Raw genomic sequence first — 14,250 nt, 5'->3', positions numbered from 1 at the left:
AAGCAGGGAATACGTCAACAATGATGGTTATCCATACATAACATACTTTATGTCAATAATGAGGTAGTTTATCTCAATGTTAAATACATTCTATCCGTTAAACCAACAATGGTATCATTTATTGAGCATGGTTCAGCAAAATGCCAATGCGATAAAAGTCTAATCATTTGAATAACTTCAGTTGATATTTTTTCTAAGACATTTATGTACGACAAAGCGCGCAATCCATTTGACTAAAATCGCAGATTATTAAATCACATCTATTAGCCTAAGCAGTATAACGTATGCACATTATGTCATCTATTCATTCCGGCAGGCAATAAATAAACATAATAAAGTAATTGAGCATAGTTTCAAGATGCAATTGATACATTCGTGTTGACAAAAATTGGACTGGACCATGCCATTGGTTATCGAGAACTTACCCAGTGTCAATGTTGCCACCAATCTGTCCTGTCCATTTTAGCAAATGGAAATTGCAGAAAAGGACTATATGATATTCGTTTGCATGGGTTCAGGTAACATCAGGTAACATTAAATATATTTCACTCTTACTGAAGTTTGCATATGGCGCACAGAAACTTAATTAACAATCAATCAAGTGAATATGCCAGTCAACGGTTGGTTGAAGAGAACAGATACACGGAAAGACATTGACTATTAAAACAAATGAATGTCAATTTTGACTGAATAAATAGGCTAATGAACTCAGTTTGACTTGAGATGACAAGAGGCATTAAAGCTTCATTGTTTTATCAACTCAAATAATGATGTATGTAGGCTATCATTGTCGCGTAATAGGCTGCCCAAGACAACATGAGTTGAATTTCAATGTAGGCTACAGTAAAATGATCACTCAATTAGGCGACTGGAGAGAGAAAGCATGGTCGTGGAGAGAGAAAGCGTGGTCGTGGAGAGAGAAAGCGTGGTCGTAGATGCTGTGTTTTGATTGGGCTAACCAGGAGACTCGTAATGTGCGCAGTCCGATATAAACCCATGCAGACCAGCGCTCTATCTGTCATGCTCGTCAAAAGAAATCAGTGTACGGTCCATGGAAGCCGCATTGTGTAGATGGTAGCCTACTTAGTAACCTAATAGAATTGCATTGTTGAAAACACGGCACTGTACATCTTCAGAGCTGTATGAACTATATATCAGACAAGCAAGAAACACTATTTGTATTTTGTTAGATCATCAGTGATTATTGAATAATGCCTTTGAGGACCGGACTTTTTCTTCTAATGGTGCTGATTGCATCTGCATATGAACTGGATCAGAACGAGTCGTATTCACCCAGAAGAGCCCGCTTTTCAGCAAATACCCCTTGTAAGTAACTAACAGCCTCTTTTACAATATTGCATATTTTTGAGCGGATGCGGTGTTCTCATGCACATATATATATTTGTTATCCTATATTACCTTGTATGCACTGCACAGTATGGGGGGGAAATGTTTGCCATTTCATGATATGCAGCTCTGTTTCCAAGTGAACGAACGCCTTGATCGACAGAATAATGAAAAGCTCGAACAAGGATAGGTTACTCACCGTTACCGGTGTTTTACCGGCAACAGATGAGTGCGAGTTTCGCAGTGACTGACACCTGTGCTTGAAAGCTGTATACCACCATCAGCTGTTGAATAAATGGTCTATGAACAAATGTCTTTGAATTAATGGTCGTGTAGGTTGGTTAAACCCGATGAGTGACCGGAGAAGAGAACATGAGAGAGATTCATATTTCTTTTAGGACAGATATGGAAATCCATTGATGCAGGTGAGCCCACTTGTATCGTGTGGATCAATGCATCAATGGTTATTTGGTCACTGCCTTTACTGTATTATAAACACTTGTTTTGTTTATAGATTGTGTCACATACTCGACAAGTAATGTCGTTTCAGTGTTGCACATGTCATACATTAGTCTACCTGCAATGTTGCTTTACGCACCATTAAAGATATATATTTTTTTTTACCACAAAATAAATTATTTACAAGTGTTTGGAAACAACTATGGACCCATCACATTTGAAATGTATTGGTGTTCTTCAAAGCAGTCACCAGTGTAAAGTGAAGATACTATTGCTGTAGGATAAATAAATACGGACTACTGCACCCACCTGTGGCTACTGGCTACGGTCTTGACTGGATGAATGAAGCACCTAATGCCAGAACAAACTTGAAGGGGATAGGCCTATCAAAGTGAAAGCAAAGAGGGTGGAAACACATAGAGATAGATAGAGTACTCATTTTGTATCTGTGCCATTGTAGCATCCGTGACAGCATGGGCAGTGCCATTGAGACAATCTCCATTTTGAAGTTGTCCACCTCCTAATGGAAGGATCAACCAATAAAGTTGGAAGTCCCACCCAGTTGACTACACTAAGGGCTGGCTCTCTACTTTTGGGGGCCCTAAGCGAGATTTGGAGGGATCAGCCAATGAAGTTGGAAGTCACACCCAGTTGACTACATTCAGGGCCGTCTCTAGCCTTTTGGGGGCCCTAAACACTTTAGCATTTAAAAAAAATCTAATTTCCAGAAATTCTACTCGTTTAGCCATGGGGTGGATAGAAATGTTGGCAGTTTTAAAGATAATTTCCTGCAATTCTACACATTTTGAGTGAGCGTGACTAACAAAATCAATGTGAGCCACCTGAAGGTCAGGACCCCTGGGCACTTGCCCTTCGTGTGCAGTCGGTATTCGGTCAATTTTACTACAAATTCAAATAACTGGCTAGACTAATTTACCAATAAAAATGTTAGCTGACATAGCTAGCTGACTGACTGTCAGTGACTGACTAAACAAGAGAAGAACTGATGCACAACCAAATTTTGAACTGTATATTTTACTATTCTAACTCTCAACGGTAAGTTGAGACACTGACTGAGTTCCTAAAATAAAAAATAAAAAATTGCAGCCTGTAGCCATCCTTGACTACATTAAAATGGAAGCGCTCAATGGCGCTGCCCATGCTAAAACGTCCGTTTGGCCACTAGAGGCCTATATCTTCTCTATGTGGAGACGTTCATTTCTTCGAGGAAGGAATGTTGGCCATTGACCAGGTGTTCTATCCAGACTCAAAGAAGCACAGTGTGCAATGTGTGGCATGATCAGTCGCGATTTTAGCATGTAAATCTTGGTGGGGCAAACAGCCTGTAATCGAACCCGGGGCTGCAGTGGCGCATTAACACTAATTGTTGAATTCACGATTTTCCAACTTGTGTAATGTTTGTGGCCAATGAGCACCGATATGTTTTATCTATAATTTCTCTTCATATGACAACAATTGAAAAGGATTTGCCAGTAGATTGCTGACTTGAAACATGACTGCTTGTCTAGCTTGCTAGCTAAGATTTTGAAAGTATGATGTTGACATGATCAGTCAGCCAATCAAAGCTAAGGAAAATATAACGTGGTTTGATGTCATTTTATCTGTGGCCAATGACATTGAGCCTTCTTGGATGGGCATTTCTAATGTTAGTCTAGGGCAGCACACAAGGGGCCTACATTTGTTTTAGCTCTACCCGTAGATTCTGCGGTGACATAGTGTCCCCATGAGTGACAGAACACTGAGCCAATCACGGAGCAACTAGAGAACATTACCAACCCCTACATATGTATTGTCCGCAAGCTGCCCCACCGACACAGAAAGCACTGAGCTAGGCTGAAACACCTGCATTTTGGAGGTGCCTTACTCAAGAAAGCAAAAAAAAGACCATGTTTGTACGTGGCTTTATTAAGTCAATTATGTTTTTGTTTTTTTTACATTGTTTGCAAACTGATACATGACATGTATTAATGCCAAAATAGCAGGCAAAACAGGCAATTTTTTTAAATTGATTTAGCTAAACAGGTGGGGCTCAAACCTGCCCTGAATGACGTGTCACCACTGGGCATGATGCTCGTCCCCACCCACTCATTCCAGTCTGGTCTCATAGAATAGATATAACATAGTAAATGTAAATCCAGGACCCTTATTTATGATATAACAAGGAAGGTTACTTAAGGCAAAAACAAAAGTAGGGTCGCTTGTCAGGGTGGATCGGTTGGCATATAATGCAAACTTCCAACAACCCAAAGGTTGTGTGTTCGAATCTCATCACGGACAACTTTAGCTAATTAACAACTACTTACTACTTTGCAACTACTTATTATGTTAGCTAACCCTAACCTTAAGCCTTTAACCTAACTGCTCCTAACAGAGCAGCACACCTTGCCCTTAACTGCACATGCAGAACTAACATCAACAACATGCATGTCAGTCTTTCCTGATTGATGGTTGACAAGAAATGTACTGCATCTTGTCTAGTTTTATGATAAATATTACTGTGATGAAAATTCTAGATTGTCTGCATAATCAAATAACATTCAGCTCAGACACCCATACATTTATTTTATTTATTTAATCTTTATTTAACTAGACACCCATACATACCCCACAAGACATGCCACCAGGGGTCTATTCACAGTCCCTAAGTTCAAAACGAATTCACGGCAACGCATAGTTTTATACAGAACCATGATCGCATGGATCTCTCTTCCATCTCCAATAGTAAAGCAAACAGCAACATTTAAAAACAGATTAAATAACTCATGGAATGGCGGGGACTGTGAAGGGACACACACAAGCAGACACACTCTAACAGTCAGATTTTTAGTTGTATTATTTGTATTCGTTTTTAGTTGTATTGTTGCATCATTGCATTTTACATTTGTGTGACTGTCCTTGTATCAGTGTTTTGTTACTTGTCATGTTTTTTTGTGGGTTGCAGGAAGAGTAGCTGCTGCTTCTACTAAAGCTAATGGGGATCCGAATTAACAAAACCACTAACCCTAACCCCTAGCCTAGCTAATGTTAGCCACTTAGCAAATGTTAGCATTAGCCACCTAGCCACATAGCTAAGGTTAGCCACAACAAATTGAAATTCATAAAATATTCTATGTTTTTCAAATTTGTAACATACTGCACAAGTTACAATTCGTAACATATCATATGAATTGTAATTCGTAACATACTGTATCATACAAAATGGAGTCTCCTGGATTTCCATTTACTATGTGAAGTCCAGGTTGCTCATTCAGTATGCTCCCTTTAAGTACCTTTTCAATGGCTTGCCAACTGAAACTGCCCATAGTATCCCCATGCAATTAATAAAGTGAAAATAAAAGCCCCTTAAAAGTGATGATATTGTATAGCAATAAAAATAAAAAAAAATACTGGTCTAGGTCTACATTGCAGGGGGCTGTCTACCACCATGTATTCTGTTTACCGGTAAATTAGTTGATGGAATAAGTGCTCATGCACTCTTTCCAAAAATGTGTATATGATATGTTTTTCTATAGCCTACATTCTCAGAAAGGCAGTTGTATTAAAAGTCCCATAAGATGAGCAGAGCAGTGAAAGGCCTAAATGAGGAGATAAGGGAATATATGAGGTGTTATCTAGGTGTGATCATTAAGCCCTTATTTGTTATTTAACCAATGCAGAGGTTACATCAGACTAAGTATCTGCAGCATTGGCCTCCTTGGTCCTACCAATAAGAGATACAGAGGGGGTGTGCATCTTTAGAAATACCATTTGTATATTTCTATGCGTGCATCCACAGAATGTGGACATTATCTAACGACCTGAGAGAAACACGGTGGAGGGACAGTTTGATTAGTGATTAGAGTGTGGTACCACTTAGAGATCACTTATCTGCTTGACAACCATAGCGATTCATTGCTGATTTGCTAGTTAATTAGTGTATTAGTGTGGGCTCGGCTGGACCCAAAAGGTTCAATGAATGAGAGTGCATCCATTTGTGATACAGTACATCAGCTCATTGTCACAATTGCTGTATGCTTACCATGAACTTGTCCCAGTCTTACTAAATGGACATTAGAGGCACTCATTGGAAGACATTTGGGGGTTTTCTGGATACTTTAGATCTTTGCCTTGTCTGAGTAGTTTACACAGCTGTGTATATCAGCTTGCTCTTTAATATTAAGTCTGAGGCTATATTAATGTGACATGCACATTAGATCTATTTCTGAGGAATGGGGCAGTGACCCATGGTGGGCAGGGTACTTGACTGTACTGTTAAGTGTGCACAGTTCATGGTGATGAGTGTCAGAGGTGGTTTGGCACACCTTCCAATTGAGCATAATATGATTGCCTTGTCACATATGAGGGTAATGGAAACAAGGGGTCTGGTGCCAAAAGTGAAAGTCAGCAGAACCTGATCCTGAATAAGCAACAATCGCACCAGTGTGTGTGGGTGTGACATGCCATGACTCCATAAGAGACCTTTGGGTATTTGTGGTGCAGTTGGTCAACAGTCTGTTCCAAGAAACAAAATGCTGGAATATCCATACAATTCTTTCCCAGGAAGAGGAAATGTAATTATCCTAAATTGTCTCCCAGTCTTAAAGGGTTTGACGTGTCCAGTGACCAGTCAAGTTGTAATTTGTCTGAATATTGATGATATCGGCATAGAATCAACTATGCATGTAAATTCTCATCAGATCACTTCCTTGTTTGGTTCACAACCAATACAGACTTATCTTTCAATTCTTGTTGAGAGGTACATGGTAGCCTGCCCCCTGCTAATGATCCCTTCCCTCTGTCTACAGCTGATGTGGCACGCTGTCTGAACAGTGCCCTCCAAGTAGGCTGTGGAGCTTTTGCCTGCCTGGAGAATTCCACGTGTGACACAGATGGCATGCACGACATCTGCAAGTCCTTTCTCTACAGTGCAGCTAAATTTGACACTCAGGTATGATCATTCTTCCTCTCTTCAAATCTGACACAATATGTTGCAGTAGATTGAACCTGTTAACTGAAGTTGAGTCATGTTCTGTGGTATGACTATGATATGTGGTTTTGTGCAGGGCAAAGCCTTTGTTAAAGAGAGCCTCAAGTGCATTGCCAACGGCATCACCTCAAAGGTGTTCCCCACCATCCGCCGCTGCTCCACCTTCCAAAGAATGATCTCAGAGGTTCAGGAGGAGTGCTACAGCAAGCTAGATATCTGCACTATCGCCCGCATCAACCCAGATGCCATTGGAGAGGTGGCACAGCTCCCAAGCCACTTCCCCAACAGGTGAGTTCCTAGAAAACGTGGGTCAAAGGGCTTCCATTTCTGTTTAACTTTATCTTAGTACAACAAAAGCTATCCATTTGATACACTCACTCTATTGAAGCAAATACATTTTAATGGGCTCCCAAAACATACTTTGAAATTGTACAGCAACAAAAATGCATGCTGCATCCTCTTGTAGGTTTTACGGTAAGCTCCTCCAGAGCCTGATGGACTGTGATGAGGAGACTGTGGACCTGGTGAGGGCCAGTATGGTGTCCAGGCTCGGCCCAGAGATGACTATTCTCTTCCAGCTGCTGCAGAACAAGCCCTGCCCCTCGGCTGCTGCTGCTATTGCTGCTGCCATTCCAACTGGAGTGGAGGGCCGTGGGAGCTTGCAGTGGTCCATGGGTCCACACATGTATAAGATCCAGCCTGGTCTACGCAACAGAGACTCTGCCAGCCATTTAGGCAAGAGGCGTGCCACTGGTGACAGCTCCTAACTCCCACTCAGATCCGGAAACTACACACACCCCTCAAAAACATAAACAAGCTAACAGTGGTCTCTTCACTTGGGTATTTAAGAATCATTCCTCTCCAGGCTGGAAAATAACATGCACCTCTAAGAGAATAGCCAATGTGTTTCAAGTATGTTTAACATCAAAGTTTGAGTTGTTGTGTGAGGTACCTTAGCTTTGAGAGGATCCCCTCCCCTAAACTATTTCCTAACTCTTATCACTCACACTGTTTTTTCATTGAACATGTTGTTATATTAGCACCACAACTTGGCCCTGTTCATTCCTGTTCACTTCCCATACTTGATATAGTATCATCTGAGAGCCAAGTATCATCTGAGAGCCTAGTGAGGATGATGTCCCTCTAAGTTTTCTGTCTAGGATTTCAAGCATAAACCTGCAGGTATGGTTCATATCTATAGAGCACAAGTGTTCCCAAATAATTTTGGTTGCAATATTCAAATGTGCATCCATTAGTAGAATATCAATTGATAAGTCAACAATATCTTCATCAATAGATAATTATTAATAGACGTTTCATACAGTTTATGTGAGATATTTCTATATTATGAGATTAGTCAAATGAGTGTGCTATATAAATCAGTGTCACATAGTCACTGACACAAACAGGATTTATTTATTTATTAATTATTAGTCTCAGATGGCCACAGCTAGCTCTGTGAGAGAGGCGTGTCCCTCAGATGAGAGCAATCCTAATCAACTTTGCGCAGGAAGCTACTTTCGTCCGACCAAATAACTTGAAACCACCCAAAATGTTATTCAAACCAGACTTAAATGTGGTGGAAGGTGTTTAGCTAACGCCAAATACCAGAGAATATAGCATTGTTTAGATACAACTACATATGTTCTGTCCTGAAACACTCAGTTCACAATAAGTACGGACCAGCAGTGTAACTTATGAGCAGGTGACCCCCTGAGATTGATAGAGGTCACCCCCTTGGACTGATGAACAATATTCTCCCTGGTGAATATGACACGGAGGGGTTGGATCATACACACTGACTTCCAGTGTTGATAATGACTATTTAAAAGCCTTGTTGGTATAACATTGATATTTATTTTCCTACTATATTTAACTTGTTATTTTATGATGTTGCTGTAGTTTTAGTTACAGATATACAATTTTAAAGTGCAGTTTGGTCATGGCTCCTATTTCAATGGGGGCTCATGATCAAATACTATAGTATCTGCCACTCTCCACACTTTCCGCTCTGTTGACTGAATAAGACCCATGGTATGACTCTGTGCTGGACATAGGGGAACAACATTGTCACTTATGTACTGTTGCAAGGGGACTTTGTGTTTATTTTCCAAACCCAGTTAATAATGTTATAAAGGTAGAGAGAAATTGTGGTCAAGCCATTCATTGTACATTTAACAAACAGCTAAACTTGAAGACGGAACTGCAAGCATTTGCTGAATCTATTCTTAACATCATGCAAAATAATGTATCTCTCAGAAAGGTTACCCTAGTGACATAACTCCATTAGTGCTCCAACAGGGGGAGATTAATTCATAAGATTTTGAGCAGTGTATTCTCACAGTGCACATGCCTGGCTGAGAGAGACGTACTTCAGGGGGAAAGAACGTTAAAGAGATGTGATGGTTTTACAATACAAAATGATTTGAAATGTTAAGAACTCACAAACCTATGCAATAATCTCTCATATGGAGGATTCACAGTAACACACAAACATGCCCTTTGTCACAAACAAAGCCAGCTGATGCTGAATATATGTGGCAGCAGCTTATTTGCTCCCATACTTATAGTGAAGTAGCAGACAACGTGCCCCTGGACTCCCCCTTTCTGTTGCCGAGTTTGTTGCTGTGGTCTCTGTTGTATTGTTTTTTTGTTTAGTATTTTTCTTGGGATATAATATCTTGCTTTTAGTAGCAATATTGTGTATATTCAAAATAAAAAAAGTAAGGAAAAAAATCCCTCAGAAATGTTAAGACTGTATTACTTATGTTACATGTGCACTTTGCATCTCTTATGACCACTAAAGGGCCACTGAATCGTTCAACACTTGTGATGGGTTGGGGCTACGTCCTTTCTGTACTGTTAATATCTCTGTGTCTGTAATAGCTGGACAAATCCAGAACAGTTGCTGCTAAAGAATAGCTTGCTCCCTTGTATGATGGATTATAATTTCCCCTAAAACATTTACTTGGATATCTTTGGTAAAAACCCATTCACAGAACCTGGCATCAATCTGTATACTTGCATTTTACCATTTACATTCAGTTTGGCACTTCTTCTGGAATTTGTACATTTCTTTGAATGTTGCTTGCAGTGAATATATGCCAATGGTGTTCTGTTTATTTCCTCTCCCTTGAGACTATGCTTATACATCCAAGTTCTGGGTAACTTCAGAGAATGTATCTTATATTGAATGTCTGTTCTGATGAGGATGTGCCCAAACCTAGATGGTTCATTAACGTATTTTAGAATGTGTGTTTCGTTTAAAGGTGGTGTATGAAAGTCTGAGAATTAAATTAAATTAACAGACTTACAAGTCATATTTTGTTATTTCAAGACATGTTTTGTTCATTAGCCTTTTACTGCAGTGGGCTAAATCAGGGTCACACACTGTTTCTTGGTAGTCTTAAACAAATCTATTTTAGGTGTGTTCATAAATTCACTCTGAAGTACCAATGTGCTCTGGGCGTTTGTAAATGCATAGCTTTTTCAGAGCACACACGGCACGCTCTGGCCGAGGAGTAGGGTTGATCCAAGCTTCCTGACCTCACAACTGCACTTAAGCACCCAAGCTAACTGGCTGAAGTTTGCTTGCTTGCTAGCTACTTCCAGACACAAATGACAGAACACCTCACTCTGACCATTTTACTCGCCCCAGCAGAGCTAGTTTTCATGTTATGTAGAGCGTTGTTGACTAATTGTGCTGCTGGCAACAAGTTAATTACGTGTTTTGCCAACATTTACTGACACCGGTCATAAATTGCTCAGTTATTCTGTGCTTTTGCACACTCAGACGAGAGTGCCCGGAAATCGGCGTAGATAGAGTGGATTTACGAACGCACCCTTTGAAACAAACGTATACACCTCACACACATGGTTATGGGCTTGATAAATGAAGACACCTGTACCGTGTAAGATGTAGAGTTGAAATGTATTCCATTTTGAGTTTGCATCCCAATATTACACTTTGTATACATCACAGAACACTGAAATATAACAAAACCTTTTGCAAAGAAACACTGGATTTTATGCGTTAAAAAAATGCTTGTTTATGAATTATGAAAAATATGAATAATTCCACCCATGAGGCCACTAATTCCACCCATTTGGTCATTTGACTGCAGGAAAGGGCTACGCTATTTGTTGCAAATCAAGATTAGGGTGAATTTTGGGTGGTAGGCCAACTGCATTATTAGCTAGATCCATAGCTAAATCTATCCATAGTGAAATCATCAGCAGCAGTTTCTTTTGATACACTATACGTTTAGGGCAGGTCGGGGACTGGGCTCCCTGAACTCTGGAACTTCATGGTACTCGTTCTTCTCAAGACTTGAAATCAATATAAATACAGTACATGTATACTTTTGCCAGAATTAAAACTACTGGGGTGATTAATAAGAATTACAGCTTAATCGTAGTGACAGTTACTTTACTTTCAAATTCGTAGATGAAATGAATCAGTAAGACATTTGAGGAGATTGCTTGCTGAAGTTCCTAATACAGTAGCTACCGTATGTTAATTAAGCATGATTGATCCTTGTAAATCACTTGCACTTGAATACATACCCATCTACATATATACCCATACTGTAGATATGTATGGGGTTTTTTCTCTGTGCTGAAACTTATGAAAGATACAAATGTATCATCTGTGTGTCTTTGCTGATTAGAAATAAACTATTATCATATCTGGCATATGGTATCAAAGGTGTTGACTGCGTTCATTTTACTAACATGTAAAGTTTGTTCTGTTAACACATACTGTACATCTAAACTTCAAATCTGAAAAAGAAGTGCAATTATTAGCAGTGAATATCTATAAATAATTGCACTGTAATGAGTTGTTATTTGTCTGATGATATTACAAGCAGTTCCATCACTTGAGAGTAGACGTGCATATCACAATGGCCAATATTGATCTCCAGTCTGATTCAGAATAGGGAAGCTTGCTACCAATACCATAGAATATTACACAAGCCAGCCATATCTCCTCAGTGCTTTCTGGCTGTGACAAATCTGCTAGGACCCATGAAGTAGAAAACAAGGACAAATAGAGCATGTCCTTATGAAAATGAACTTTCTTAAACTTGAGCACAAAAGAGCTGAAACTGCAAAGTGCCTGTATCATTGGAGTGCCCCAGGAAAAGAGAGAGCGGTACGCAAGTGGCTGCATGACCGCTATCTCAGTCAGAGGCAGATATCATTTCATGCCAATTTGGAAGAGTCCTGTAGGGCTTTCTCATCAGCAGCACTCCAGTCCCAAGGAATAGGTGATGCAGCTTCTCTGCATAGAGTGATTCCAACATGTTCTGCTTTTAAAGAGGCACTCACATGGAAGTCATCAGCCAATTCTCTTGCACAGTGCAGAGCACTAGCCTCTTTTAGTACAAGTATAGATGTTTAAAGACCCAATTCAGCCATTTTAATATCAAATCAAATCAAATGTATTTATATAGCCCTTCGTACATCAGCTGATATCTCAAAGTGCTGTACAGAAACCCGGCCTAAAACCTAGGAAAAACTCCCTAGAAAGGCTGAAACCTAGGAAGAAACCTAGAGAGGAACCAGGCTATGAGGGGTGGCCAGTCCTCTTCTGGCTGTGCCGGGTGGAGATAATAACAGAACATGGCAATAATGTTCAAATGTTCATAAATGACCAGCATGGTCAAATAATAATAATCACAGTGGTTGTCGAGGGTGCAGCAAGTCAGCACCTCAGGAGTAAATGTCAGTTGGCTTTTCATAGCCGATCATTAAGAGTACCTCTACCACTCCTGCTGTCTCTAGAGAGTTGAAAACAGCAGGTCTGGGACAGGTAGCACGTCCGGAGAACAGGTCAGGATTCCATAGCCGCAGACAGAACAGTTGAAACTGGAGCAGCAGCACGGCCAGGTGGACTGGGGACAGCAAGGAGTCATCATGCCAGGTAGTCCTGAGGCATGGTCCTAGGGCTCAGGTCCTCTGAGAGAAAGAGAGAAAGAGAGAATTAGAGAGAACATACTTAAATTCACACAGGACACCGGATAAGACAGTACTCCAGATATAACAAACTGACCCTAGCCCCCCGACACATAAACTACTGCAGCATAAATACTGGAGGCTGAGACACTGTGGCCCCATCTGATGATACCCCCTGACAGGGCCAAACAGGAAGGATATGACCCCACCCACTCTGCCAAAGCACAGCCCCCACACCACTAGAGGTGAATCCCAGTGGAGAGAGGGGAACCGGCCAGGCAGAGACAGCAAGGGCAGTTCGTTGCTCCAGTGCCTTTCCGTTCACCTTCACACTCCTGGGCCAGACTACACTCAATCATATGACCCACTGAAGAGATGAGTCTTCAGTAAAGACTTAAAGGTTGAGACCGAGTCTGCGTCTCTCACATGGGTAGGCAGACCATTCCATAAAAATGGAGCTCTATAGGAGAAAGCCCTGCCTCCAGCTGTTTGCTTAGAAATTCTAGGGACAATTAGGAGGCCTGCGTCTTGTATCCGTAGCGTACGAGTAGGTATGTACAGCAGGACCAAATCAGAAAGATAGGTAGGAGCAAGCCCATGTAATGCTTTGTAGGTTAGCAGTAAAACCTTGAAATCAGCTCTTGCCTTAACAGGAAGCCAGTGTAGAGAGGCTAGTACTGGAGTAATATGATCAAAATGTTTGGTTCTAGTCAGGATTCTAGCAGCCGTATTTAGCACTAACTGAAGTTAATTTAGTGCTTTATCCGGGTAGCCGGAAAGTAGAGCATTGCAGTAGTCTAACCTAGAAGTAACAAAAGCATGGATTCATTTTTCTGTATCATTTTTGGACAGAAAGTTTCTGATTATTGCAATGTTATGTAAATCTGTCCTTGAAACAGTCTTGATATGTTCGTCAAAAGAGAGATCAGGGTACAGAGTAACGCAGAGGTCCTTCACAGATTTATTTGAGACGACTTGAGTACAACCATCAAAATGAATTGTCAGATTCAACAGAAGATCTCTTTGTTTCTTGGGACCTAGAACAAGCATCTCTGTTTTGTCCGAGTTTAAAAGTAGAAAGTTTGCAGCCATCCACTTCTTTATGTCTGAAACACAGGCTTCTAGCGAGGGCAATTTTGGGGCTTCCCCATGTTTTATTGAAATGTACAGCTGTGTGTCATCCGCATAGCAGTGAAAGTTAACATTATGTTTTCGAATGACATCCCCAACAGGTAAAATATATAGTGAAAACAATAGTGGTCCTAAAACGGAACCTTGAGGAACACCGAAATGTACAGTTGATTTGTCAGAGGATAAACCATTCACAGAGACAAACTGATATCTTTCCGACAGATAAGATCTAAATCAGGCCAGAACATGTCCGTGTAGACCAATTCGAGTTTCCAATCTCTCCAAAAGAATGTGGTGATCGATGGTATCAAAAGCAGCACTAAGGTCTAGGAGCACGAGGACAGATGCAGAGCCTCGGTCTGATGCCA

The 14,250-nt window shown here is 40.6% G+C and overlaps 1 protein-coding gene and 1 long non-coding RNA gene across 2 annotated transcripts in view; one reads left to right on the top strand and one right to left on the bottom strand.

Annotated features, from left to right (window-relative positions):
- Positions 1 to 880: 880 nt before the first annotated feature.
- Positions 881 to 11,495, top strand: stc1 (stanniocalcin 1). The gene is made up of 4 exons (XM_021621470.3): positions 881 to 1,326; positions 6,612 to 6,754; positions 6,870 to 7,081; positions 7,260 to 11,495. The coding sequence occupies exons 1-4, from the start codon at positions 1,212 to 1,214 to the stop codon at positions 7,558 to 7,560; spliced, it is 771 nt and encodes a 256-aa protein (XP_021477145.1). The 5' UTR covers positions 881 to 1,211; the 3' UTR covers positions 7,561 to 11,495.
- The window catches only part of LOC149979642 (uncharacterized), a 39,107-nt gene continuing 32,114 nt past the window's right edge, over positions 7,258 to 14,250 (bottom strand). The window contains exon 2 of the long non-coding RNA XR_016484588.1: positions 7,258 to 12,754. This is a non-coding gene — a long non-coding RNA (uncharacterized LOC149979642). The remainder of the gene's footprint in view (positions 12,755 to 14,250) is intronic.

The sequence above is a fragment of the Oncorhynchus mykiss genome, chromosome 11, assembly GCF_057628025.1.
Source record: "Oncorhynchus mykiss isolate SJ-2025 chromosome 11, ASM5762802v1, whole genome shotgun sequence".
Lineage (NCBI taxonomy): Eukaryota > Metazoa > Chordata > Actinopteri > Salmoniformes > Salmonidae > Oncorhynchus > Oncorhynchus mykiss.
This window is presented reverse-complemented; position numbering and strand designations above follow the sequence as displayed.

Excerpts from the sequence above, each read along its gene's own strand:
- stc1 (XM_021621470.3), top strand. The coding sequence starts at position 1,212 with ATGCCTTTGAGGACCGGACTTTTTCTTCTAATGGTGCTGATTGCATCT. Across the intron at positions 1,327-6,611 it reads CTTTTCAGCAAATACCCCTT|CTGATGTGGCACGCTGTCTG; the intron begins GTAAGTAACTAA and ends CTCTGTCTACAG. Across the intron at positions 6,755-6,869 it reads CAGCTAAATTTGACACTCAG|GGCAAAGCCTTTGTTAAAGA; the intron begins GTATGATCATTC and ends GGTTTTGTGCAG.